Here is a 25,217-nt window from a genome sequence, read left to right on the forward strand (position 1 = left end):
ACTTCAGTATTGGACTTTAATATTTCATGCAGGCTAACAGGCTCAATAAATATTTTAAGGTAATATTTGAATGAATCATTCTCTATTGCACTTGTATACATTTAATAAAAGCATTGTGCTGAAAACTACCACTTCTGGAGATTTGTTCCTTTATTCCTGATTCTTTGATTCACTTCATCACTCAAACTTTGAAGTCAATTTGAACTACATTTGGCAGCCAGATTATGAGCTCCCTGAGAACAGTCAGCTCTTGGTATCTGTCTGTATGACAGCTTAAAACATGCTCCCAGTCCTGAGTCTTTGCTGATGATACTGAGCCTTTTCCCCCTTGTAGATCAAATGATATTAAGTAAGGGTTTGGACAAGTTCCCAAATTCTTGGAAAATGGGAAGGCATTAAATAAAACATAATACACCATTCCAGAGGGCTGTCATTGGAGTAGGTACTGGTTGTGCTTTATTTACAAAATCCAGAGATTTGTACACAGCAATCTACAGGACAGCATAGGGCTGGTATCAGGAGGATAAGGGACATGCTCAGCAGGAATTGAAGATGCCAGCAAGGGGTCATCCCAGTTCCACAGGGAACCTGCTTCCCCTTGCCTGAGGAAGCCACCAGACCCCTCCAGGAAGAAAAGCAGCAGCAATAGCCAATCCAGGCTGATGCGATTTTTGTTATCATTGAGGCATGAGAACACAAGTGACCGGTGAAGGAGGAAAGAGGAGACCAGCAGGGGTTCAGCACACCACTAAAGGCCATCCTGCCTGGTTCTTTACTTCCAGCGCCCACCAACCTTGCCCTTGGCTCCTGCCTTCTTGCTGCTACAATGCAAAAGGAAAGAAAAACATGTCAGCGTGATGGAAGCAGTGGGGCTCTGTGGCCACTCTGCATTTCTGACTCTTAGATTAGGTTTCAGCTGCTTTCACTTCTCACATGCTGGGCACACCTGCCATTTACCACATCCTAAGAAAAATATTGTTGATATCGTGGAAAAAGATTTCTCCTGAGGCTCTTGGTGTGAAAGGCAGGATGTGCATGCCTGAAAGAGATAGACCCTTCCAGACTCCTGGATTATCAGGGTAGCAATCTAGGTGGTCTCCAAATTAAGTGACAGGTCTCTGCAGCCACAGACTTGATATTTTCTGAATGTTTTCTGCATATTAATCAGCTATGCTCTGGATTTTAGGATTTAGAGCTCTATCTAGAGAAATTTGCTCAGTACGAAAGAGCTCTGATCAAATTCCCCAGATGCTCCATTCAGCAGTGGAGGCAAAAAGCTGAACACTAACTTATATACAACTAAGAAGTGCTTTGCTCTAGCAGAGTGACTATTTATACCATGAGAGCAAGAGCCTCCAAAACAATCCAACCAACCTTTTAGGCCTGCTCTCATATCAGTATCCTTGTCTTGCTCATAGTGTGTGGGAGCAGTCCAGCTACACTCCCCACTCAAAGCACCTGAGGCAAACTGTCTCCAAGAGTTCTTACACACAATCCTACATGCAAGTCACTTACCTTCTGCCTGAGAAGCCTGAACTCAGAATGAGGCTAGGCAGGACGTTAGTTGAGTTAGATTCTGCACTAGTTCCCATTAGCAGCACCTTGCTTTGTGGGGCTCAGCACACCCCCAAACCCTTCCATCTCACACACACAGTGATGAGGCTGCTTCTTGAACCAAAGCACATGCAAAGTGGGGGCAGCTCTTTGACTTGGCAGATTGTGGGGTTGGGGACCAAACACAAGGTGCTGGGGCCTTGCTGTCAATTGAGACCTTTCTTCAGAACCCCTGGTTCCTCCAGGGAGAAGAAAAACATGGGGACATCACAACCCCATGGATTGGTTCAAGAGCACCAGCCATATTTACAGAAGGATGTAGCACAGTGACAGAGACACACACATAGTGGATACTTTACCTTTGACCAAGATAGGCTTGGTCTATTTGAAAAAATTGATGGTTTACATAAAAGAGAGCATGCACTTTCTGCTTATATTAAATTAAGCTTTATGTCCCTTTTGCCAGCCTTTCTGAAGGTTCAAAACCCAGCGTAGGAACTGAATAGCTCCTCAAACAAAGACAGAGTCCTTTTATGTCCACAAGCACCTGTGATGTTTGATGTTACACCTAACCTTTAGAGTGTGCTTAAGGAGATTTAATAAAGTCTGAAGCAAAAGACTCATTTGATCCTTGTATAACATTCTGGCAGGCACTGCTTTGGAATGATAGTGTCTAGCATGGACAGAAATTTAAGCACACAGAAATCTCATTAGCGCTGGGCTTCTCAGTGCAACCTTTTCAAATTATGTCCTGAGAGAGTATCATGTCTTTTGGGGGAACAAGCAGGCAGCAGGCTGTTGTGGGTGGTGTGGTAGTGCCCCTCAAGAGCAGGAACACCCAGACAAACCAGGGCATCTGTCTGCACATTCTGCTGAGGTTTATCAGCCTACACCTCTGTACAGAAAATACCACAGGAAGGTCAAGCCTTATGTTTGGCATTACAGACAACCAATCCCCCAGAGTTACATTCATTTGATAAGTCTGGGTGTCTTTGGGAAGTGGGAAGGCAGTAACTGGTCACTCCTGTCATCCAAAGACACCACCAAAGATCACTGCTTCATTCCTGGCATGACTTTGCTAAAAAGATACAAATGCACAAAGAAGAGCAATCACACCACTGGAGAGTTCTCTTCCCTTTCTGCCCTGCAGTTACTTTTCAGTGTTAGTCTTCTGCATGTTCTAACCCCCAGGCTGTGTCTACCCCTGGTATCTCATAAATCCATTAAAATACCTAGAATAAAGATACTAGACTCAAAAAAGTAATGAAGTAGTCTTGTGGTGAAGGAAAGTGGAAGGGAGCTGATGAGTGAAAAGAATTCACAACAGTAATCCCATTATGTTAGTCTTGTTACACACCATTCTTCGTAATCTTAGCAACCACTTGTTTATCCTTCATAAACAAGGGTTGTATTCCCTCAAGTATTCAAAGCACCTCTATCAGGTGTTTGAAAAACCCAACAATAAGCAGAGGAAATTTTTGAAGGTATGGTATAGTGAAGAAACAGGATTTTTTTCTTGTTAGGTGTTACATTCACTTCAGTTTCCCCTTCATTTTCTCAATGTGAGGCAGGATGGGAGTGGCCCTTCCATCTCTAGCCCCATTTCATTGCAACAAGAAAATGTCAGTGTTGAGGCTGAAGTGACACATTCGAACACTGAGAAGACATCCCCAAGCCAGGAGCTAGGAAGGGGATATAAATACTTACTGCTTCTGGGCCTGATCGATCCGGTTTCTGAGGGTGACAATCTGCAAACAACATACATGACCAGGGTTTTTAGAGACAAAGAAACCATGTTCCCTCAAGGAGAGGAGAGTTTTACCTGCTAAAGTGCTTGAAACAGGTGCCTGTAGTAGGAATTAATACTTCCTTTGAAATAAAAGCTCACCCATGGCTGAAGGACAGAAATGTTACTTCATGGCAATAAATCTGCAAACCACCTTCACATGTCAAGGGACAGAAGAGCTAGAATTTTATAACCCTTAATAGAAGTGTTTCTGCCTATTGAAATTAATCTCCTATGAACTCACATGTCAAGCTGCAGGCAGGTAAACTGGAATGAATGTCACCTTGGCCAACTGGAAAGCTCTTGGATGGCTCCATCACCTGCATGTTTCAATCTCACCTTCTCACTCTTCCCTTGCTTCTGAACATCAGGTGTTTGTGTAAACCCAAAGATTTTCAGTGGTCTTTGGGTGGGGACCTCCAGAATAGAAGATGGGTATGACATTCTGCTGCAATACCTTTTGCTGGCTGGCAGAGCAGGAGGTGAGGAGCTTGCAGCACTCACCACTTTCCCAGCCACTCATTTAATAAGAGAAGATGACCTGATGCATAGGAAAGCACATACCTACCTTGCATGGGATAAACACCTTATGGCCTGACTTAGTAACTCAGTTTGCTCTGTAGGCCTGGACTCATTACTGAAATGCTGGGACTCACGTACTGGAAAAGCCTACAAAACACTGGGGTGTGACAGGGAGCCCTCTTTTTCCCCTCCATCTTCTCATTTGTAACTAGTCTGTGTTCAGCTTAATTTTCCTGGGTTGAAGAAATGCCCTTGCCGAGAGGTATGCTTTGCTTTTGGCACAATTCAGAATTCGGCACAGGCTCTGCCGGTCCAAGAACTGATGACCCAAATTCTGTAAATATTTGAAGTCGCACTTGACATTCCCGGCGTGCAAAAAAAGAAAAACAAAAGTCATACATTCCAGATGTCCCAGGAATTGGTAATTCCTGGCTCATGTCTTTCCATGGCAAACAAAAAATTAAGAGACTGAAATGTCACCAGGAACAGGACAACACAAGCAAGGAAAGATCAACAGATCACTTGCTTTTGTACTTACTTGTGGAAGTTTTAGTATTTGTCACAGCAGTTTAAATTCGTATTTTCCAACCAAGAATTTTCCCCTAGTGTTGAGGAGAACCAGTTTTCTTCAGTTTGACCCAAGCACTTAAGACTTACCTTCAGTCATAACCTTATGTTTGTGACTACGACACTCACTCTCCAATGAAGCACCAAAGAGCAACAGACACTAGAGCTAAAGAATGGCTCTACTTCTGTGTCCCACTTCCTTCCTTTGTCTCTCCCTTGAATCCTTGCTTGTGTCTCCTTCATTCTCTTTCCTATTTTCACTTACCTTTCTCCTCATTTTTTCCTGCTGTCATCCTCCCTTTATTCTTCCACTTTTCCTCTCCCATCTTAGCTATGCATTTTCCTTCTCCTTTGCTCATTCTTTGTACTTTGTCTCCTTGCTTTTCATCATCAGGCACCCACCTCTTTGTTTATGCAGAGGTCTCATTACCAAAGCATGTACCCCTCCCCTGGCCTTATTTCCTGTTTTTCCACACCCACTTGGCCTGTTATCCTTAAGCTAGCCCTCTGCCAGTCTCCTAGATAACCATGTGCCACAAGGTGGAGAGGCTTTCCAAACCCCACACTATTCTCTATATGCTGTAGTCCATGCTATTACACGTGGATCCCTAAGTTTCTGCACTTATCCTGGGTGTGATATGCGGGGCTGATGTCCCCATGCATGTAATACCTGGTTTTAGATATGGAGTTTTGGATAGGGAATTATTTTAAGGTGCTGTCAGTAGATTGAATTCTCAGTTCTTTAACCAAATCCCTGTTGGAGTCCTGACTCTTTTCCTAAATTACCACACTTTATATCTTTTCAAAGAATGGAAAGGGAGAGAAAAAGGAAGTGAATGGAGAGACACAAGATCCATTTTTCTCTTTTCTCTCTGCACTTGGAGCCAAGTGCCAGCTCCTGTCTGGCACCTGGCTCTGACCATGCGGCAGGCTCATGCATTTGGTAGCCTTTGCTGCTGCTGTTACACAGGCAAGTTCATTGTACTTACAACTTGGAAAGCTCCTGCAGCCTGCAACGCATTGTTAAAATCTAAGAGAGATTGAGATAGTTACATTGGTGTTGCTCACTGCCTGTAGCACGTGTCTGTGTGATTGGGAGTTAAAGGGAGAGCAAGACCAAGAGAGATCCAGTAGGATTTCTCAGCCACTGAAACCTAATGTGGGTGAGTGCCACCCTATCCAGTGACTGTGAGAAGGAAACATGTCCACTTTCTGTTACCATATGACACTTCAGTCAGATGCTCCTGGCTGGAGACAGTTTTCAGTGACTCCAGAGAGCTCAGTCCACAGGTAATCTCTGTGGGATGGAATAAACTTACAACATTCAAGTTTGAACTCAAAGATGGATCTAAAAATATCACTGTGCAATGGAGGTGTGTGAACTCAGAGTTACTGAATTTTCAGGCCAGTTACCTATAGATGAACAAGAATGAACAATGTTTCAGGAGAGGGCAGGTAGTCCAATTTCTATTGGGATTGCCTTTCCATGGGGTACTGAAAACCTTAGAAGTGACCTATTCAATTTTAGCCTAAAATGTGAAATCCAGTTCAAGTATGTATATTAGGGGAATTCAGTACCAAGCAGCTTGCTTGCAGGGTCATTGGAGACCCAAATAAAGTCACAACATTATTTTTGCCAGAGAAATCACAGAGAATTTTACATGTTGGCCTATTAGCAAAATGGCTTCTCAACTCACCTCGTATTTTTTCCTCTTGATCTGCTCTGTAAAGTCATACTTTTCAGTCTCTAGCTGATATAACCAGTCCCACAGCTCCTTAGCTTTGTCCCTGTGTGTTTATGGGAGAAGATGGAAGAAACACATGACATCAGAGATTTTCCATTGTTTTCACATCACATAATGATGTTTCATTCAATATAAAACTCACATGAGTTTTATTTAGTGCCATTCACACATCTTCCTGTAAACCCTCTCTGTTCTCTTAAAGCTACTCATAATTTTCAAGGTCACACTTTTCTCACCTTCAAATCTTTTAGACTTGCAGTCTTGCATGTGTCACACATTAACATAATTCCTCTAATTTCCCCCCTAACTCTTAATGAGAGATAAGACTGCAGTGGAATCAGACAAGAAGGAAGGAGAACTCTGAAGGTCACCCAGATAAGCAGAGCAGTTGCCATTGTGCAGTCTCATCTGTGTCAGGGCTGAGATAAGCCAACTTCATCTTTCAATCATGTGTAAACTCCAACATGTGCAGTCCAGACTATCATCTGATGACTGCTCTGCAGCAGAGCACTTAGCTTCCAAACCTCCAGCCTTCATGGAGATCCTATTCACACCTTAGCAGCATTCACTCACCCCTGGGAACAGATACCCCAGATACCAGTCTGTAGGCTTGTGCAGCCAATCCCAGAGCCAGTCCTGTAAGCAACTAATCCTAATCAGCAGAGCTATTCCAGGAGCACAGCTAGAGGGCTACCAAACCATTTCAACACTTCCCTACGTTCCCATTACTCCTCCATTCTCCAGGTTAAGCAAGGGCACTACTTAAATGTGTCCCATGATGAATTTCAAGGACGGTCCCCTCCTCTACCTCATTTTATCACCAGAGAAGACTTCAGGACACTAAGAGCAAATATCAATGGACTACGTTCCATAAATTAGGATAAACATGTTACCTCAGCTTGTCTTCATTAAGGTGGTCAATGTTCAGGGGCTTGCGCCTCTCTGCCAGGACCTTCTTCTTCGTCTCTCTAGCTGTTTGCTTCTTTCCTCTCTTCTGGTCAGCCTATTTTCAGAATATCAGTTAGCATCAGACTGCAGAAATCAAGCCTGAATGAAACAATTTCAACATTGTATTTTCAACTGCTAATGAAGACTATTCCCAGTCAACTTAATGGATTATTGTTTTCATATTTCTTTCATAAATCCATGATTTTACCTTAGCCAGATAACTGCTGTATGTTGCACCCATGGAGGACAGAGCCTTCTTCTTCTTCAGATCATCCTCAGCTTTTCTCTTGGCATCTTCTTCCTCTCTCCGTGCCTTTTCCTCCTGTGGAGTGTGACACACAAAACAAGTTACTCTAGGACAGACTCCCAGCTTTCCCAGCAGCCAGTGTCAGTGCAGGGAATGTGATACAGAAGTACATTCATGAGAATTAGCAACTCCTGTTTTCTGCCCTTGCTCATTTCACCTCTGGACTGAAGCAAGCAGAACCTGTTGGTTTTTTGTCTCTAGAGATCTCTCCAGTTCAATGCAGAGACAAGGAGAGGGAAGCAAAGACACATACCGCAAGTCTCGCCTGACGCTCCTTCTCCTTCTCGGCCCGGATTCTCTGCTGCTCTGCTCTTTCCGCTCTGCGCTTCTCCTGCAGGAAGCAGTGCCAGAGGCATTGGATCATCATCATCATGGCTTTACCTGCCTCCACTGTTACACCCCACTACCAAGAGTTTTGCTTCATTGAGTGTGAGCCACCTTTTTCTAGAACATGCAGAAGGGTCTCTTGTACAATTCTCAGATATAAAACAAGAGGCTAAGAAAGAGAAGCCATTTGATGATGACTTGAGCAGTCACTTCAGTACGTGATAGCACAGCTTTCTGTCAAAGTCTGACAGTGGTTTCAGCTTCTCATCTACAGATGATCTCTCAATCTAGTACAGGGAAACAGCAGTACAGGGACTCACAATCCTCTCCTTGAGGGCAACCAGCTCTTCCTCTTCCTTTCTTCTGGCTTCAAAGTGGCTGTCAATCAAGGCCTGCAGTTCAATCAGGTCTTTGTTCTGCCTTTTCTTTTGGATGTCCTAGAAAAGCAGGAAAACTCATTAAGTCCATATTGCTCTAGGTATTATGTCCTGGACATTCCCAGCACCCTGCATACACAGAGAAACAAAAGTAGAAAGTGTCTGTAGACTTCCATGGAAATCTATGGATTAACTTTAACGGCTGTTGGTGCAATCAGACACTTATTCATGCAACAGTCAGGAGCCCAGAAGTGTAAATACAAATCTCCCATTTCCCTACACCATATTTTATACATGGCTTTGCTGACACACCTATCTTTCCACATACTTAGCTGACTCCTCTTGGCTTTGTAATACAAATCTTACCTAGAAAATATTCCTGCGTTTGGGGAAAAGCAAATATTTTTGTGGAGGGTTTCAACACCAGAATTTCTACATTTTTCTAACAACTTTATAGGAAAGTGTTTGGACCTCTACTTATTGTTGTAATTTTAGCTAGTATTTCTCAGCAACAGATGAGGGCCTGCAACTTTCAAGCCATTTGTAACAATGGGACAGAGGATCTGAGATTCCTAAAACACTTACTTTCTCCTCCTTATAGTGGCTTCAAAGATTCAAAGAGATAAACAAAAAAGAAGAAATACATGACTTTAGCTTAGTCACATTATCAGTGAATACATTCAGACAGTTTCAGGGAGCAGAGAGTAGCCTTTTGCTGAAATCAAGTGGGAAATCAATCATACTTTTGCCTTTACCCTCTGCAATATCCAGTACAGGAGGAGTTATGTGGGTTTGCACTCATGTTTATTATCAGGTATAAAGGACAAACACAGCCAGTCTTAGGAATACTTACATCAAAATCTACTTTCTCACCCTCTGGTATTTTAGGAGCAGTTAGTCTGCAGAGAGTCAAAAACAAAACAAAAAGAAAAGAAAAGAAAAATAAAGGATTTTCTTCTTAAAGAATATGCAGCTTTTTTAATAGCCCATCCTGCCCTGCTCTCAGGAACCATGCTGACAAGGGGGGATGTTGGTGGAGATAGCGAGGGGTGAAAGAGCACATCAGTGGAAAACTACTCCAGAAAAGTCCTAAGGACCATTGTCCTTCCTGGAAGGTTGTGCAAGGCAGGGAGTTACCCCTAAAGCCCCTCTTTATCCCCAATGCATATGGTCATTCCCTACCACATGGAAAGATGTTGGTCTGTGAGTCTGCCTGTGCAGGGCTGTACACTCCAGTCTTGGGCAGCTGGCAGGGTGGGAAGGGAAAGTGCTGGGGCCCAGAGCCAGCAGGTCCATAAGAAACCTTAGTAAAGCTCAACTCAACCCAGCTCAACATTTGCCACCCTTCCCACTGTCAGTGATCCTGGATGGAAAGGGCAGCTTCCCAGCCATGGCCTCTCACAGAGCATTCACTGTTGAGCTGCCTATATTTTGGGGTACTGTGAGACTTCTGCATCTCAGACAGAGATGCATCCATGAATTCTCTGACTCTAGCAGGAACAGGTCTTAAGGCCCAGGCCAGTAACTGCTGCTAAGGCATCCTCTGAAGGAAGCAGACATCCTGGAAAGGCGTGCAGGAACAAACAGATGGATGTTGCGTGAGGGAGAGTTGGATAAAGACTTCTGGTGGCCACTTGCCTAATACAGAATCTAAGGGCTTCTGCTAGATTAGGAAAATGATCCCAAGGTTTTGAAACTCTGCCCATCATACTTACTTTATTCTGGGCTTCTCCTCTGTATTTGGAACGATGTAGCAAAACAGGAAGGGAAAAAGAGGAAGAAAGTTAAAACAACAGAGATCATGCCAGCTGCTAAAGTAAAAGGAGGGAAGGGAAATTTAATCTTAGGGGAAACATACAGAGAGACTGGTTAAATCTCAAGCACTTCCAAAAGAAATACACACAGTCACACACCCCTTTTGCTAGGAGTGAATCTGTTTTTACCCTTGAAACAGAATTTGGCAGAAAAGAATCAAGAGACTATAAAAGTCCCAAACATAGCATCTGGAAAGCAGTCGTTTTGTGTAAATGCACAATTATTTTTCTCAAACCATCCTGACCAAAGCTCTAAGGAGGCCAGCTGGGCTGGAGGGTAGAAGAAAATTGGGCCTTTTTCAATCAGCACTTTTTTTGTTAAAATTAAATTGAATTCACAAAATCGTGTCTCAGTGATAACCAGGCTTCACTAGTTTTGTTCAAATGCCTCACATGAAGGCCAGAAGGGGAAAACCTTTATGACACACATTTTCCCCAGGTTCATTGGCTTACAGGACATCTTAGGGCACATGTCCCTGAGATACCTTGATGCCATGGGGATGATGCTTATTCATCTGCACTGTGTGGTGCTCCTCAAACCCAGCTTGGAAAGACCATCCTCTCTTAGCAAGCACCTTCTCCTGCTGAGGTACATGCAAAATTCCCATGGGCATTAGTGGGAATGATCTTTTCATCTCCAGGAGAGGCATAATTCCCTGACAGGTAGGCTAAACCATCACAGAATTGTTCCCTTGCAACAAGTGACCTTTCCCTGGCTCTCAGACATGTGCTAGTCTTATGAGTTACTTGCTTAACATTTGTGCTTGTGGTCAACTCCCCTCCCTGCTATTCTTTTTAAACTTTAGTTATTAACTCCAGTGTAATGGCAGCAAGTTCAGTGCTGTTACTCTCACAAACAGAAATAAATTAAACCTATGTGTTTATTCTGGCCCATTCTCTCAGAGACCCAGGTTGACTTTCATAACCACACACTACATTTGAACTTTCAGGGATGCTGATGGATTCTGCGGTACAAGACTCTCCCTGTGTTTGCTCAGTGGAAGGAAGTGAAGTAGAAAAGCTCACAGCCTACTGAATCTGGTAAAAAAAATGAATTGTGAAATAAAAATAAAAATTACCGCCTCAGTAGTGGGTGCATGAGCCCTATCATGATACAGAAAGATATATTTTTTCAAATGCTTATTTGCATCCAGTAGTTTAGGGACAGATGGTGGAAATTTGGAATAGCAAATAGAAAAAAATAGGAAAAAGAAAAAGAAATATTATAAGAAGGGAAAATAGCAAAAAACTTACACTAGAAAAAATTTATTGAGGCAATCAGATGTAAGGGTGATGGATAACAAAAAACTGAGAGAGTGATTGGAAATGTGTTATTGAGATAATCAAGAGAAAATATGTGAGAGATGTGTAAAAGAAATCAGAAACCGACATTTCCTTTTTTTCTACTCATTCCCATACAAATTTCATTAATGACATTTTAGGGGCTAGACTTTTCTCATTTACTGCAAGAACAGTGCCTGCCAAAACATATCTCAGTTGAGGCCTCCAGATGCCAGAGCAATGCTAAGAAAATAAACAGTACGTAATTACAAATGTATTTTAGACTGCTCCACTATAAAGGAAGTCCCAAATCACTCCTGAAGAAAAAGACCATTAGCCAACAGCATGCTTTTGTATTCCTCCACTTATTTTTCTTATTTGTTTTGCTTTTCAAATAGCCAGTGAGCTTCTTAACATGTTAGCTAAATTGCCTTTTACCTGGAGAGAGGAAAAGTAATCATAATTAACCAGTCAATCAGGTATGTTATTTACACAGGATTCCCTTCCTTCATGACATACCCAGATAATTTCCACAAACATTCCTGTTTGGCTTAAAACTGCCAGTTAGTAACACTTCAAAAGAGAGAGTGGGGTGGGAAAAGAGTAGACAGGAAATGACTGGTTTTGTTTGTTGAGCTTGTTTGCCAGGGTCGACACCTGTCTGTCAATAACTGTGTGAATTTGGTTTCAGCTGCCACCAAATCAGCATACCAACAAACAATTGTAAAAATGCAGAAATAAGGTTAGTTATTCTTGAAATAAGAAATTGTAGTTAGAATTCTTAAAGGTACCTCCAGAAAAAAGGGATATTTTATTAAAAATTAAACAGTAAAAAAATCTATCCCCTGCAATGCATGACCCAGCCTTTGTCCATAGCGTATGAACCAAAAGCAGTCCAGGGATAGGATTTATTTTGAAATGCCCCATCTTTCAAGACACTGAGTTAAGGAACTGGGCCAAAATTTGTTGACAAGCAGGAATTGTCAAAGCAAATTCCTGTTCCTATGGAGGATTTTGACTGTCATTCCGGTCATTCTGACTATGAGCCATGGGGCTGAGACAAAATCCCCACATGCAACCCTGCCAAAAGAAGGTAAGAGACACTGCCAATCCAAGTTCACTGCCCTGGTGATTAGAGAGTCTTTGAGTTTCTGGTTTCCAAAAGGCTTCACGCAGGGAGAGGATACACCACCAAAATACCACCACCCTGCTTTCTCCTGCCCAGTCTATGAGATATTCACACGGTGCTCTCCTTCTCTGGGAATCCATCTGAACTGCCTTTATTTCACTCAGAAATCCCTAAACACCCTCCCTTAATCCCACTTCTCAGAAGCAACACATCTAACTCACACTGTGTCCTTGGGAAAAAAAGGAAATCAATATGCTATTTAAAAAAAAAAAGGGAAAAGAATGAGAAAAAGAAAGACAGAGAGGGGCTCAGGAAGGTCCTCAGGGTATTTCCCTAAATTAAAAAAGAAGCCTGAAAAGCGAGCAAGAAAATTAAAACAAAAGAAAAACAACAACAAAAAACTCTACAAAAGCAAAATGAGACAAAATAAGGAAACACAGAAAATGCAGGGTGTTTTCAAGTGATGCTGGGCTTTGTCTTTTGAAGCAGCTGCCTGGGTGCTCTAGGGGCTGGGGCAGTCAGGAAGAACCCTGTTACTTCAACAGCCTCTAAAACTTCCTAAGAACTTTCTGTATGTTTAAACTGGGCAGGGAGGGGCTAAATTATCTTCTACAAGAGCAACACTGACCCTGCACACACTTAGGTTTGGTCCTTTCATGTGCGTCTTGTCCCTAGCTGTGTGCTCCAGCACCCACTCAACCAAGTATTGCAACCAGACAATATTTAGCTCCACCCATCTGAATAGATGTTTAATGTTTAGCATAATTTTAAGTGCATGGCTTGAGCAGAAGTTTACATTTCTGTAGATTCAGGCCTGGAGCCCATGACCACCTAAGGCTGTGTGAGGGATGCATGTCTATGCAGGGCTCAGCTCCTTTTTCCAAATATGCCACTGTGATTTAAAAGGTTCTTTCTTGATTTTCTGGGGATAGACTCATTTTGCTGATGAGAGCTAGAGCACAACAGATTCTGGCTAAAAGACAAGCCCAGAGCAAGCTTCTAGAGTTTGATTTTCACCATCTACTATCCTAATGAGGATATAGAGGCTTCTCAGTACACTAATGACTCCCCAAGGGTGATTGGATATGCACAGTGAGTGATGCTTTGCAGCAGAGATGTTTTGGCCCAGTTCCTGAGTTTAAAAGAAAGTGAGGAACAAAAACACATAAAAGAGAGTGAGATATTAGAAAGATGACTTTGTTGTCCTAAGACAACACTGAGCTACCATCATTGTATTCGCCTTCTTCATTGGCTGTAGGTTGGAGGACAAAAGACAAAGAGAAGAAGCACAGTAGTCAATCCACAATCAGCACTGTGCTAAGAGCACCTGTCCCCACTCCCTCCCTGTTATGCTGGGAACCTTGGACTCTCTGGAGATGGAAAAAGAAGGAAAAAAAACCCATTTTGGTGATTTGATTTGGCTAACAAACATCCCTTTCTCCATGTTCATTGAAATCCATCTAGAGAGATCATTTCCCTCCCATACTCTTTTCTCTTGAACAATGTCAGTGTTTATGACACTGTTTCCTCAGCACTGAAAGAGAAAAAGGATGAGGGTCTGTAGGTACGTCACATACCTTCCTCATGAGCTTCCTCTGCTGTTGTCATGGTGCAAGCAGTGATGGAAAGACAGGAAATAGAAAAACAAAAAAACAAAAAAACAAAAAACAGAACAGTTATTTAAAGCTCTTGGAATCCTGAGAAAGAGACCAGGGGAATCATGAGGGGGGGAAGAAAAAAAGGAATTAGTGAACTAAGGCAGGAAGAAAACTGGAGAGACTGTCAGGACTTTAAAATGCTGTTATGTTAAAGTAGAAGTAAGCATGGAGGTTAATGGAGAAAAAGGCTGCAAAGGATAATTGTGGTTAATGTTTGTTTCTCTTGTTTTCTTCTCTTCTACCAGCCCAGGACTCCTGTTCTCTCCCTCTCTCACACACATACACACTTTCATGTTGCACCTAGGTGAAGTAAACCAGAAGTCGTGTCACATACCTGGCTCATGAACTTCAGGTGTGAAGTGTCATGGAACAAGTTGCGATGGAAAACAAGAGAATGACAACAAGGAACTTGTTATTTCACACACCAAAAGAGCTTTTGAGCCAACAGGGAGGAGGGGCAGAGAGGAAAAGGGGAGCCAAGAATGAAGTTAAGAAGTAAACAGGTGAAATATTTACAGTTGAAATAACACATAAAGAGAAGTCACAGAACAGGAAAGGTAAAAGAGGTAGATTTATGATAATAGTGCAGTGCTTAAAAAACACTTCTAATCATCATATGGCATAAAGCACAACCTGACAGCACAGTGTACCGAGGTTTACCTTGACTGGAAATATGCACATGAACATAGCCAGCACTCTCAAAGCACTACTGGACCCATCCTTTACTACAACAGTATTTCAGCCATTTGAAATAAACGCAGTGTGGTTCAGAAACCTGCTGAAATACCTGCCGTAACTCATCATCAACGTTCAGCTAACTTCCAAAGAAGCTCAGTTCCCTTCTAGATCTATGGCTCAGGCCATTTTCTTCCTTGAAGACAACATTGATGCCTGTAAAAATGTACTGCTGCTCTTCAAATCCATTTGCAATGTAAAATTACAAACAGATTACTTCACAGGAAGAAAAGGTTCATTAGAAGTCTGTGCAGGTCTACATGTCATTCTTCTGGGTTTTGGCAAAGCAGGAATAAATCAGCAATGTGAATTTGCAGGGGAGATTTTGCTTTTCAGCCATACACACACATCCCACCAAATATTTTGCAAAGCAGGCATAAAAAAACCACAAACTCTCACAGTGTTTTATATTCCCCATGTACAGTCAATGGGTCAAATTCTGCCCTGAGATTTGAAATAAATCCTCCCCTGTAGGAAGAAACATTCATTCTCATATCACAGGGTAGAATTTAACGCATTCCACAAGGCAACTTTTTGCTGAGCTACCCTTTCACAAATGTGTTTCCCCAGTTTCTAGTGAAATTCTCATGCAATGGGTAAGTTTCCTCCTCCTTACTGCTGATTACTCTTCACTGAGAGAAAATTTTAAACTAACATAGAACCATCCCAAAGGCATGCAGGTTATAATCCATCCTTAACTGATCAGTTGTTATCCCCTGTCACCTTGTATTCACTTTGCACACACACCATCCCAGCAGACAGACACCAGGGAGTTTAGAAGTTAAATCACATACCTGGAGGGGGAGCTTCATTTAGTAGGATGTGTCAGGGGAAAAACACAGGAAAGGAAGATAAAAGAATTAGAAATAAGTTATGCAGGAAGGGATCACCTCAAACTTTGGTAAGACTGGGTTGAAGAAGTATAATTTGCAGACTGAGTTATAGGGATGGACTGTTAATAAGAGTAGAAAAGGAGTGTAATTACAGTGAGGTATGAAGTAGATAGGAAGGAGATGCCATAGAAACAAAAGATAAAGGGAATTTGAATGTTGATGATTTGCAACAGTTTAAGTCATGCAAATTTATAAACCATGGGCAAGTGTAGTAACACTGGTGATCCTTAAATTTGAAAGAAAACACCCAAGAAGAGAATTTTACAAGCATTTAGTGTTACCCAGGTTTCAGCTGCCCTTTTAGCTATCAGAGCTGGCATAAGGATGTGAGAGTTACTGAAGGAGGTACCACTTTGGATGTATCCCTATGCCTGCATCTGAAGCTCCACCATCTAAGAATCTCTGCTGGCAGAGTCCAGGCTTAGTTCTGCAGAACTGGCAATATTTGTGTTTGCACAGAGCTTGTCTTTGCTGCAGAGGACTAGAACTGCTTGAGTTTGTGTGCCAGAATCCTGCTGCAGTCCACTGCCTGCGAGTGTAAACAGGCTTGGGTTTCTGCAGCTCAGATACCTGCTTTCTGTCAGGGCTATAGGGCAGTCACAGCCCTAAAAGTTTTCAGGGACACTAAAAAAGTTTGTTCTAAGCTTCTTAGATGGTGATCCTTCAGTTACAAACAATATTTATGCTTTCCTTGAGGGAAAATAAGTTTTAGGGAATTTCAGGAATGGATTGATTCTTCATGATTCTGGTATTCTTCAACATCTTCAAATTCTTATGTACAGGAACACTTCAGATTTGTACATAGGAATTTAGATGTCACAAACATGAGCTTGGTTAGGTGGAAAGAGTCAAGAAGGAAAAATGAAAGAATTAGAGCAAGAATTCCACAACATCAACTGTGACTTGTGCAGGCCAAAGCTGTGACTTAGGAGATGTGGTAGGCAAAGACAGCATTAATAACAGAGAAACTAAATAGTCATACAGTTACATGAAAAGCTGGGACAGTCTTCCTCTGACATAAAAGCTTTTTGTTAAGCTTGTTATATTTACATTGTCTTTTGGTTTTATTGTGCTTTATGTGTCAGAGGGAAAAGAAAGCATGGGGAGGCTGTTGTTATGGCTTTATTGTTTGTCATATTATGTTAATACTTTGTGTTTTGCACAAATTTCAAGCTCATACTTCTGTCACTGCTAATAGAGAACCAGTTCTCAAGTGGTATGTAGCAGTTCAATAAATATCATGGAAAAGAGGTACAGAGGCAGGCAAAGAAGCTGTGATGGAAGCAATGACCTTTAGCTTGTGCAAATCAAAGTCAGAAAAACCTTAGGTGCAGATTAAGAGACAAAAATCAATATGATTAAAAAGAGAAGAGAAGGATGCAAAGCCAGAAGCGATGAGAACAGGAGAGGTATGAGAAGCAGTGAAGAGATGAATGTTGAAGTATTAAGTCATGTAGAAATCAATCAGCTTTCACCTCCCTCGAGCCTTGGCAAAAGCATTGGTCTGAACTAAGAGGCTGGTCTCCCTCTGTGGACAGCAGAGGGAAATAGCTGGGGTGGGAGGCTGCTGAGATGTGACTACTTTAATAGAGCTACTCCAAATGGCACAGAATAATTTCCACAGACAGTTTAGAGGACAAGTTCAGTTTCTGCTTTTCCAGGTAATAAACATTGTAACATTCCCATACGCACTGTGAGGATGGCTCCAAGTCCGGTAAGCGCCTGTTACTACAGCTCATACATTGAGATGTTTGTCTACAAAAAATGTTACTACATTTTTCATGCAGCAGTTAGCTTTATCCTCATTATTATGCATCACAGAGTGATGAGGAAATTATGACTGGTCAGAGGTGTGAGGAAGCTGCAAGTTACAGTTTATCGTTAATATTTGATTTTTATGTTTACTTCCACCATCTTTGAATTCCTGAGTATAATACTAGAGTTACTGGTAAAATTTTCCAACATAAATCATAGCTTCAATTAAATTTCAATGTTTCAGAACTCACATAGATTTAGCTGAGATTTTGGTCAAAAAAATAGAAACATTTAACAACCATAAAGGTTGCAGAGAAATTAACATCTCTGCAACAAAACTTTTCTGCTTTTTGCCTTGTGGCAACTTCTTATTCCAGATTTGTTCGTGCTTTACACTATATATACCCCACATTATCCATAAAGGAAATGCTTCAGAAGCAACTGAAATAGAATTTTCATTTCAAAATTTGGAAATCTTCCATAGAGGAGAGAGGGGAAAAAAACGTTGGAACAAAATGTTTTAACTAAATAAAACCCATAATTTTCAAAAGCTGTCAACCAGGTGTTCATCTTTTTTTTTTTTCTTTTTGGTTGGTTGAAAAGTTTCCATTTTGTCCCAATTCAGCATATGACCCAATTGTGAAATTGCCAAGTGGAATTGAATTTCCAGCACACAATAACCCTTCAGATTGACGCAGAGGAATTCAGAAGTCACATACCTGGTTCATGGACTTCTTTAAAAGGGAAGTAGCAGGGAAGGAGATGCAAAAAAAGATAAGAGAATTAAAGCAAGAAACAGAGGATAATTAAAAACCCTTACACTTTCCTTAGCCAAGGTGGTGGAGGGTGGGGGTTAAAGGGAAAAACACCATTAATAAGATTAAGTGAGAAATAGAGGGCACATGTGAATGTCAATTAGAATTGTGGAGAGGAAGGATTGTTTGGATATAAAAATGCAGATGATTAACATATATATTCATAATGTTATAAATCAAATGCCACTGGTAGCCTTTGGCTGACAAAAACATGACTTCTATTTAAAGTAAGTCCATTACCCATAAGTTTGAATGTGCAAAAAGGGTATAGACAACTTGCTCTTATTCATGTGCATAGAAATCCCAGCCAGTGTGGAAATCAATGGGCTCTGAGGAGCTGGCATTGATTTCCTTGGTGCCCAGGATTTCACCACTGGTGTGTAGGGCTGCACACTGATGTGGGGAGGTGAGCACGAGCATGTTACTGCTCTCCAACCTGCACGATAAAGCATCCCGTGGAAGCCTGGCTGGGTAAGCAGAGAGGGGCAGGCAGAAGGGCAACTGAAAGGTAAATGGGTTTGGGCTGCCAGGCTGATGCTTTAAGAAGCATGACCTTCTATTTTGCCAATTAGAGAGATTGTCTTACCAGATCTGCACCTTAATTCAGGCTATAAAATCATGTAAAAATGCAACCCTGCCACCCCTGGTTTTGCATAATGCACATTGACCCAGAAACACCCCAATAGTTATGGAAAAAGCACATACTACATCTTTTCTCAAATGTGCTCCAACTGAAATGATGCCACTTAGTCCAATCCTTACCCCAAGAGTAAAAGCTATGTATGACACCGTGTTGGAGCACTTGTTGAAACGCTCAGGACTTTGGGTGCAAGTCTCCCCATATCTCCATACACTGCTGCAAAAGGGAGTTCTGTCTCTGTGCAGTGGCAGGGGAACTGGGGAAGAGGTGCACGCAGCTGGGGGACACAGTACTGCCTCAGGACACAGCTGTCCCACCTCTAACCCTGGGGCGTGGCACTGAGGAAGTGCTTTGAGGAGCACTGTACCAGCTGGTGTCCATAGGAATAGCCTGGCTGGAGACATCAGGTGCTGGGGAATACTTCAGCAGTGCCCAGCCTGTGCCTCGGGCATTGTTTTCAAACAGCAGTTAGTACTTAATTACTCATCACACTGCTTATCCTACGAGAGGAAAGCAACCGTGCAGAGGGTATTTTTTGCATCGGCTGGTCTTCAACCACCTCCAGAATTCCTGCACGAGTTACCACCCCAGACAGAAACAGAGGAATTCACAAGTCATGGCACATACCTTCCTCATGAGCTTTAGCGCGTGGGAAGAGTCACAGAGCAAAATGCAGAGGGAGATGAGAGCGTTAGAAACATCAGAACAACTTTTCACTTGGACAAAACGGAGGCGGAGGGAAAGACTAAGAATACGTTGCAAGGAAATAAAATGAGTATGGATACCAAAAGCAGTTCTGGAAGTGAGGGTGCAAATGGTCTGAGATATAAAAACATAAAGCTGATTTAAGCAGCCATATCAGATGACATTTGTCTTATACAGCCATTCCTGCAGCCCTGCCCAAAGCCAGGAGCAGCACGCTGTTTCATAACCCCGATACTTGCCCAAGTGTATTTACAACCTGAGGCCAGCAGGTTTTGGGTGGCTGCAAGTACTGCCATGAAACAGTGGCATAGAAACTCCATTATATGAACAAGAATACCATCTTTAATAATTTGCAAAGCTAAAGCATCGAATTTATCACCATTTGCTCTATACCATGGGGTTTAAGCTGAAAAAAAGATGTGTGGAAAGGCTATTGTAAGAATGTCAGCCAATCATGAGCATTTTTGTATATAGTCTGCAGGCCAGATCCACCCCAAATGGTCCAAAATAAGCCTGCCAAGGAGATCCAGCTAATCTCAGAGTAAAGGCTTTTCAACACTCATCCTTTTAAGAGGTTTACATTTCCCAGCACTTTTCAAGCTTCTTTTTCGTGCAACAATTACCACGTACATCGACAGTGCATTCAGTGTCAAGACAGAACATGAAGGCAGACGGTACAAAACACAAAATGGTGGCAAGTTTTAGTCTATATTAATATGCCTATTTGTAACTCTCGTTTCCTTTTGCCATTTTTTGGTTTACTGGCTAAGCCAGAGCTTACTCTGAAAGACAAGGATTCAGGAGTCATGTCACATACCTTCCTCCTGAGCTTCTTTAGGTGTGAAGAGCCGCGGGACAGGATGCAAAGGAACATTGGGAGAAATACATTGTTACATGAGCTGAAATAAGCTGAAAACCTTTTACTAGGCTGAAAATTCTGCTCCGAGGGAACAGTTTCATCCCAGTAAAGGACGTGCTAATGGCCAGGAGGGGAAAGGAATCTGAGACACGTGCGGCTGGGAAACAACTTCACCACGTGAAGGGAAGAAGCAGGAATGTATCAGAGAGGGAAAATATCACAGTAAGCTCAAATATCGCGTGCTGGAATTTCTCTCTAGCTCCAGTTTTAGAGGACAGCCCTGCCCTTGCCCAGATGGGCTTTATGGTGAGCCCTGCACGGGACAGAGAGGCCAGGTTACACTGAGCCGACTCCTGCACTGAGATTATTCCTGTGTGTTAGCCAGCGGCAGAGCCGGGCACGGAGGGGACGTGGAAAGCAAAGACAACAGAAGCAAAAAGGCAAAGTAACTGGTACTGCTCCTCTTGCACCACCCTCGAGTCCCACCAGCACCACCAAGAGACAGCAGGGAGCGGTTTGGAAGGTGATGGCACATACCTGCTGGAGGAGCTTCATCAGGTGGGATGTGGCAGGAAGCAAAAGCAGCGAGATGGAAAACGAGAACAGTTAGACTAAAGAGTGTGTGAATGCAACAGAGGGTTAAAAAAAAAAAAAAAAAAAAAAAAAGTAGGGGATGTATGAAATAAGGAAACAGAGGACGAGATGAAATGGAGACAGGTGACCAGAGCACACACAAGAAATGTAAAACCATCTGGACCTGGATGCTGTAAAAAGGGTGCAAACTGCTCAGAGTGGGTCTATTGTGGCACTACAAACAGGTTTACCCCTGTTTAAAATATGGCCATAGCACAAAGCTTTGCAAATAGGGAACCGACACACCCTTTGGCTCCTTGCACCCGGAGCACCACATCTCAAACCTCTCAGTGCAAAGGGTGAGTTTCTGTTCCAGCTCCTCTTCCACCCTGTCTGTCCCTTGCCAGTGCAATGTGGGGAGCCAGCTGGGGTTACTTCCAGCATCTACATGGTTATAATTCTGCAGCATTATGTATATTATATATCATATGATATATTATCGCTTATAAACTTATAATATATATATTATATATAATATTACATATTATAGCATATGTAATATATGCATATGTTATATAGCATACTATATAACATAGGGCTAAGCAAGTATTTTAACCACAGATGGATTTTGACTTCAAAACCCATCTGATCATGATCTGCCAAGCTATGTAGTAGAAACCAGCTGACACCTGATAGAAACCTTCCTAGCCAGACACCAGTTATTCCATGGCACACAAATACCCAGGGCTAAAAAACAGCCTCAAAACATGTTGGGTCTTGGATGAAGGGATGGTATCCACATTTTCTGTGCTGCTTCCTCCCCAAAACTGGATCAGAGGTGTCTGCACAGATACTCAGGGATGTGGGGTACCCTCAGTGAAATTTGTGCAAGGGACAGGAAAAGCCCTCTCTCTGCAGATAGTTAATCCCAGCATCTTTCTCTTGTCTCTTGCTTTCTTCTACCATCTTGCAAAATGGAGGTTCACATCATCCTGCTGGTGCAGGAACCAGCAGGGCTGAGATGCTGCTTCACCTACCTTCTTCCTGAGCCTCTTCTGGGGGTAGGAAACATCACACAGCAAAAGAAATGGGAGGAGAAAAATTAAAACAGGAAATATGTTATTGGAACATTCCTGAGGTTTGCCAAGCTCCCAGGCCATTATGGGTAAGAATACACAATGATGGAATTACAGGGTGAGAGAGAATTAAAAATAACATTTTTATGGGCACATTACAGGGTTATAAATGTTACTGAAATATGGGAATATGACCACAAGTGAAAACCACATAAAAAGGCATCCAATATGTTATTCTTTATTAGAGCTGGCTAAAATACCCTAAACCAAACTTTTGGTGAATTTTGAACCAAAAATAAAACTGCTGCTTTCTTTTGCTTTACATTTTTTCTCACATGGTGAAAATCTTTATCTGTTTTTTGAAATTTCAAACAAATTAATTCCTGAATTTTACCAGATGAATATAAACTTTGCAGGGTGTCTCCCACCCTTTAAAATATTCATTTGATACCATTGTACCAAAAATAAGCAGTTCAGTAAAAAATGGTAGAATAAAACAAATATATATATATATATATGCTTGTTTTCATACACATATATGCATATACACACAGTTATATATGTATAGATGAAAAATTATTTGTGTGTATATTATATACATTTTATATATATATTTATATATGTGTAAATGCATTTTATTTCTTTCATATGCATAAATGTTTTGGTTTTGTTTTTTTAAACAAATAAAACAGGCCAAATTTCCTACCAGCTCAATAAACTACATCAATGTCCACTATTGCATTGATGTCTGTGACTTAAAACAGAGTCGTGGACACTGGGTGTGAACCATTTGATCTGGATCTCTTTACACACATTCTCCCTCCATACTGAGAGAGAAGGAAAGCAGAAACCATGTCACATACCTTCTTCCTGAGCTTCAGGTGGCAAGTGTCATGGAACAAGAAGCAACAGCAAGCAGGAAAATGAAAACAGAAAACTGTTAGAAACTGGTGTTGGAGTGAGCTAAGGGCTGGAGAAAAATGGTGGTTAGAAAGTGATGGAGAAAAGTTATATGGGAAAGAAATGGATGACATCAGAAAGAGACACAAAGGTCAAGCAAAAGTATGGAGCAAAGAGAAGATACACCTCAGAGGAGCTAGTCATGCAGGTTAAAAAGAAATTAAAAGTCACCTGCCTATTAATTTCGTATCAGTCATTAAATACTTGAAAACAAAAAGTAGACAGTTAGGGAAGAAAGGAAAAAGGCAAGAAATGCTTTTCCTTTAAGAAAGGCTTGTCTGTAGGAGCAACACCCTTTGCTTGCTCTTTTGACATTTGACAAGACATGAAGGATGGAGCATGAAGAATGCCTTCATCTTCCTGGCTCTGCCACTCCATGCAGGACCAGAGAGACAGATGATGACTGAAGGCAGCTCTACAACGTATTTGGAGTCTCTATTTTCTTTTTCTATTTTCTGAGCCCTTGTGAGCCCTTGGTCCCTTCAGAAGCAATGCCAGGGGAAATAGTTACTCAGAGATAATGTAGCTTATAGCAGAAACTACTCTCACCATGGCCAGAGTTGCACCTCTGTTCCCACCACCACAGCACCACTTGCTGCCTGTTGCAGCAACTTGGAGAAATCCATGACAAAAAAAAAAAAAAAAGAAATAAGTTGCTGTGTATAAATGCCCAAAATGGACATTTCTACACAGGGACAACTCTCTGTGTCTGAGCTGGTCTCATACCCTCCATGTGCAAACATTCCACCTCCAGTAAAGGGTTTTCCTTTCAACCCCTTAGAAGATGCCCTAGACACTAAGGGCAGATCCTGGGAGAAATTCCAAGAGCTGGCCCTTAGCTCTGTTCCAGAAACCTTGGGAAAATGAAGGATGACAACTGGCAGCTACACTTGCCTGAACTGAAGCCAGTGTGTCAAAAGTGCCCAGCAAAGACAGTGATACATCTCCAATATCATCTTATCCCTGCTGACTACAAAAGGTGAAACAACCTGGGTGAGAAGGGTTTTTCATGCTCCATCTTTCCAGATCAGCACTTTGTCTTTCACAGCTTGTCAAATCACATTTTGCCAGCTAAAGGCAGGGTAAGAAACCTCATCTTTGCCAGTTGGTTCTCTGCCTTGCCTTTTCTATCCTCAGCAGTGCCCTGTCAGCTGCTCCTCAGGAGCTGGACAACCTGCTCTTCTTTTCAATTTCAAAAGTTAATCTGTGGACACTGCCAAAATGAGAATGGCGGGATTTCACCAATGATATGTTATGGGTGCTCTGCACCAGTCTCTGCTCTAAAAAGTTGGACAGATTAGCCCCCAGCTTTTTCACCATCACCTCATACAAATACTACATTTCACTGTAACATGAAGGCTCTGCACATCACAGCCCCAAAAAAACTCGATTTTTTTTTGTTGTTGGCCAACTGGTTTAGTGATCAAGTGTTTCAGATCGCCTTTAGCAGCAAGCACCAAAGAGAAGGGTGAAATGTAGACAAGAGAAAAGCAGGACCAAGAATCAAAGAAAGATAAATTACGTTCTGCTTTTTTTGTTACCTTCTTCTTCGTACTCCTCTGCATTGAAATGGGAGAGGGGGGAAAAAAGCAGACAAGTCAGCCATCAGCCTTGACACATCAGTAGGACATTATCCATGGCAGAGCCCTCTGTGCTCACAGGGATGCCAGGTAAGATGGTTTCTGAGAGGCCACTTGCAAACCAGCAAGTCAAGTAACAGATTAAATGACTTTGAAAATAAAAAAGAGTAGCTATAAAAAGGGGAAGACAATAAAGTATTGATTTTTTCCTTGGGCAATGGAAACTTAAGGTTATTCATGCATAAGAAGGGAAAAGGTAGCAGAGAAGGCCTCCGAATAGTGTCTATGTATATTGCTTATAAAAATTGTGGGGATTTATGTTCCAGAAACAGAATATATTACACATACAGAAGCTTCAAAACAAATTGCCAGCAGATGGCAGTGCACCTTCAAAAAGTAGCAGCGTCCCCTCCCACCAGGGCATCAATTTGGGGCTGAAACCCCTCAGGCTGCCCGCAGCACAGACACGGTCAGGGTGCTACAGTAAAAACACCAGAAGCTGGAGACACTCAAACAGAAGCACAAGAAGGAAACTTCAGATTTGTCTAACCATACTAGCCGACACAGCCAGCAAATGTTGCAGGCTTGCACAGAAGCAATTACAGACAGAT

General features: G+C 42.0%; 1 protein-coding gene across 1 annotated transcript; it reads right to left on the bottom strand.

Annotated features, from left to right (window-relative positions):
• Window positions 1-623: 623 nt before the first annotated feature.
• On the bottom strand, window positions 624-25,030 carry TNNT3 (troponin T3, fast skeletal type). Its single transcript, XM_088058057.1, has 14 exons — window positions 24,994-25,030; window positions 24,568-24,585; window positions 22,028-22,045; window positions 18,118-18,132; window positions 13,935-13,955; window positions 9,849-9,867; window positions 8,987-9,032; window positions 8,077-8,193; window positions 7,683-7,760; window positions 7,331-7,444; window positions 7,068-7,177; window positions 6,127-6,217; window positions 3,262-3,302; window positions 624-821 (listed from the first exon to the last, which is right to left on the bottom strand). Exons 1-14 carry the CDS (start codon window positions 25,028-25,030, stop codon window positions 773-775), a joined length of 774 nt encoding a protein of 257 aa, XP_087914183.1. The 3' UTR covers window positions 624-772.
• Window positions 25,031-25,217: the final 187 nt, after the last annotated feature.

Source organism: Pseudopodoces humilis, chromosome 7 (genome assembly GCF_049639895.1).
Source record: "Pseudopodoces humilis isolate 2021_Gansu_Grassland_sample_001 chromosome 7, ASM4963989v1, whole genome shotgun sequence".
Lineage (NCBI taxonomy): Eukaryota > Metazoa > Chordata > Aves > Passeriformes > Paridae > Pseudopodoces > Pseudopodoces humilis.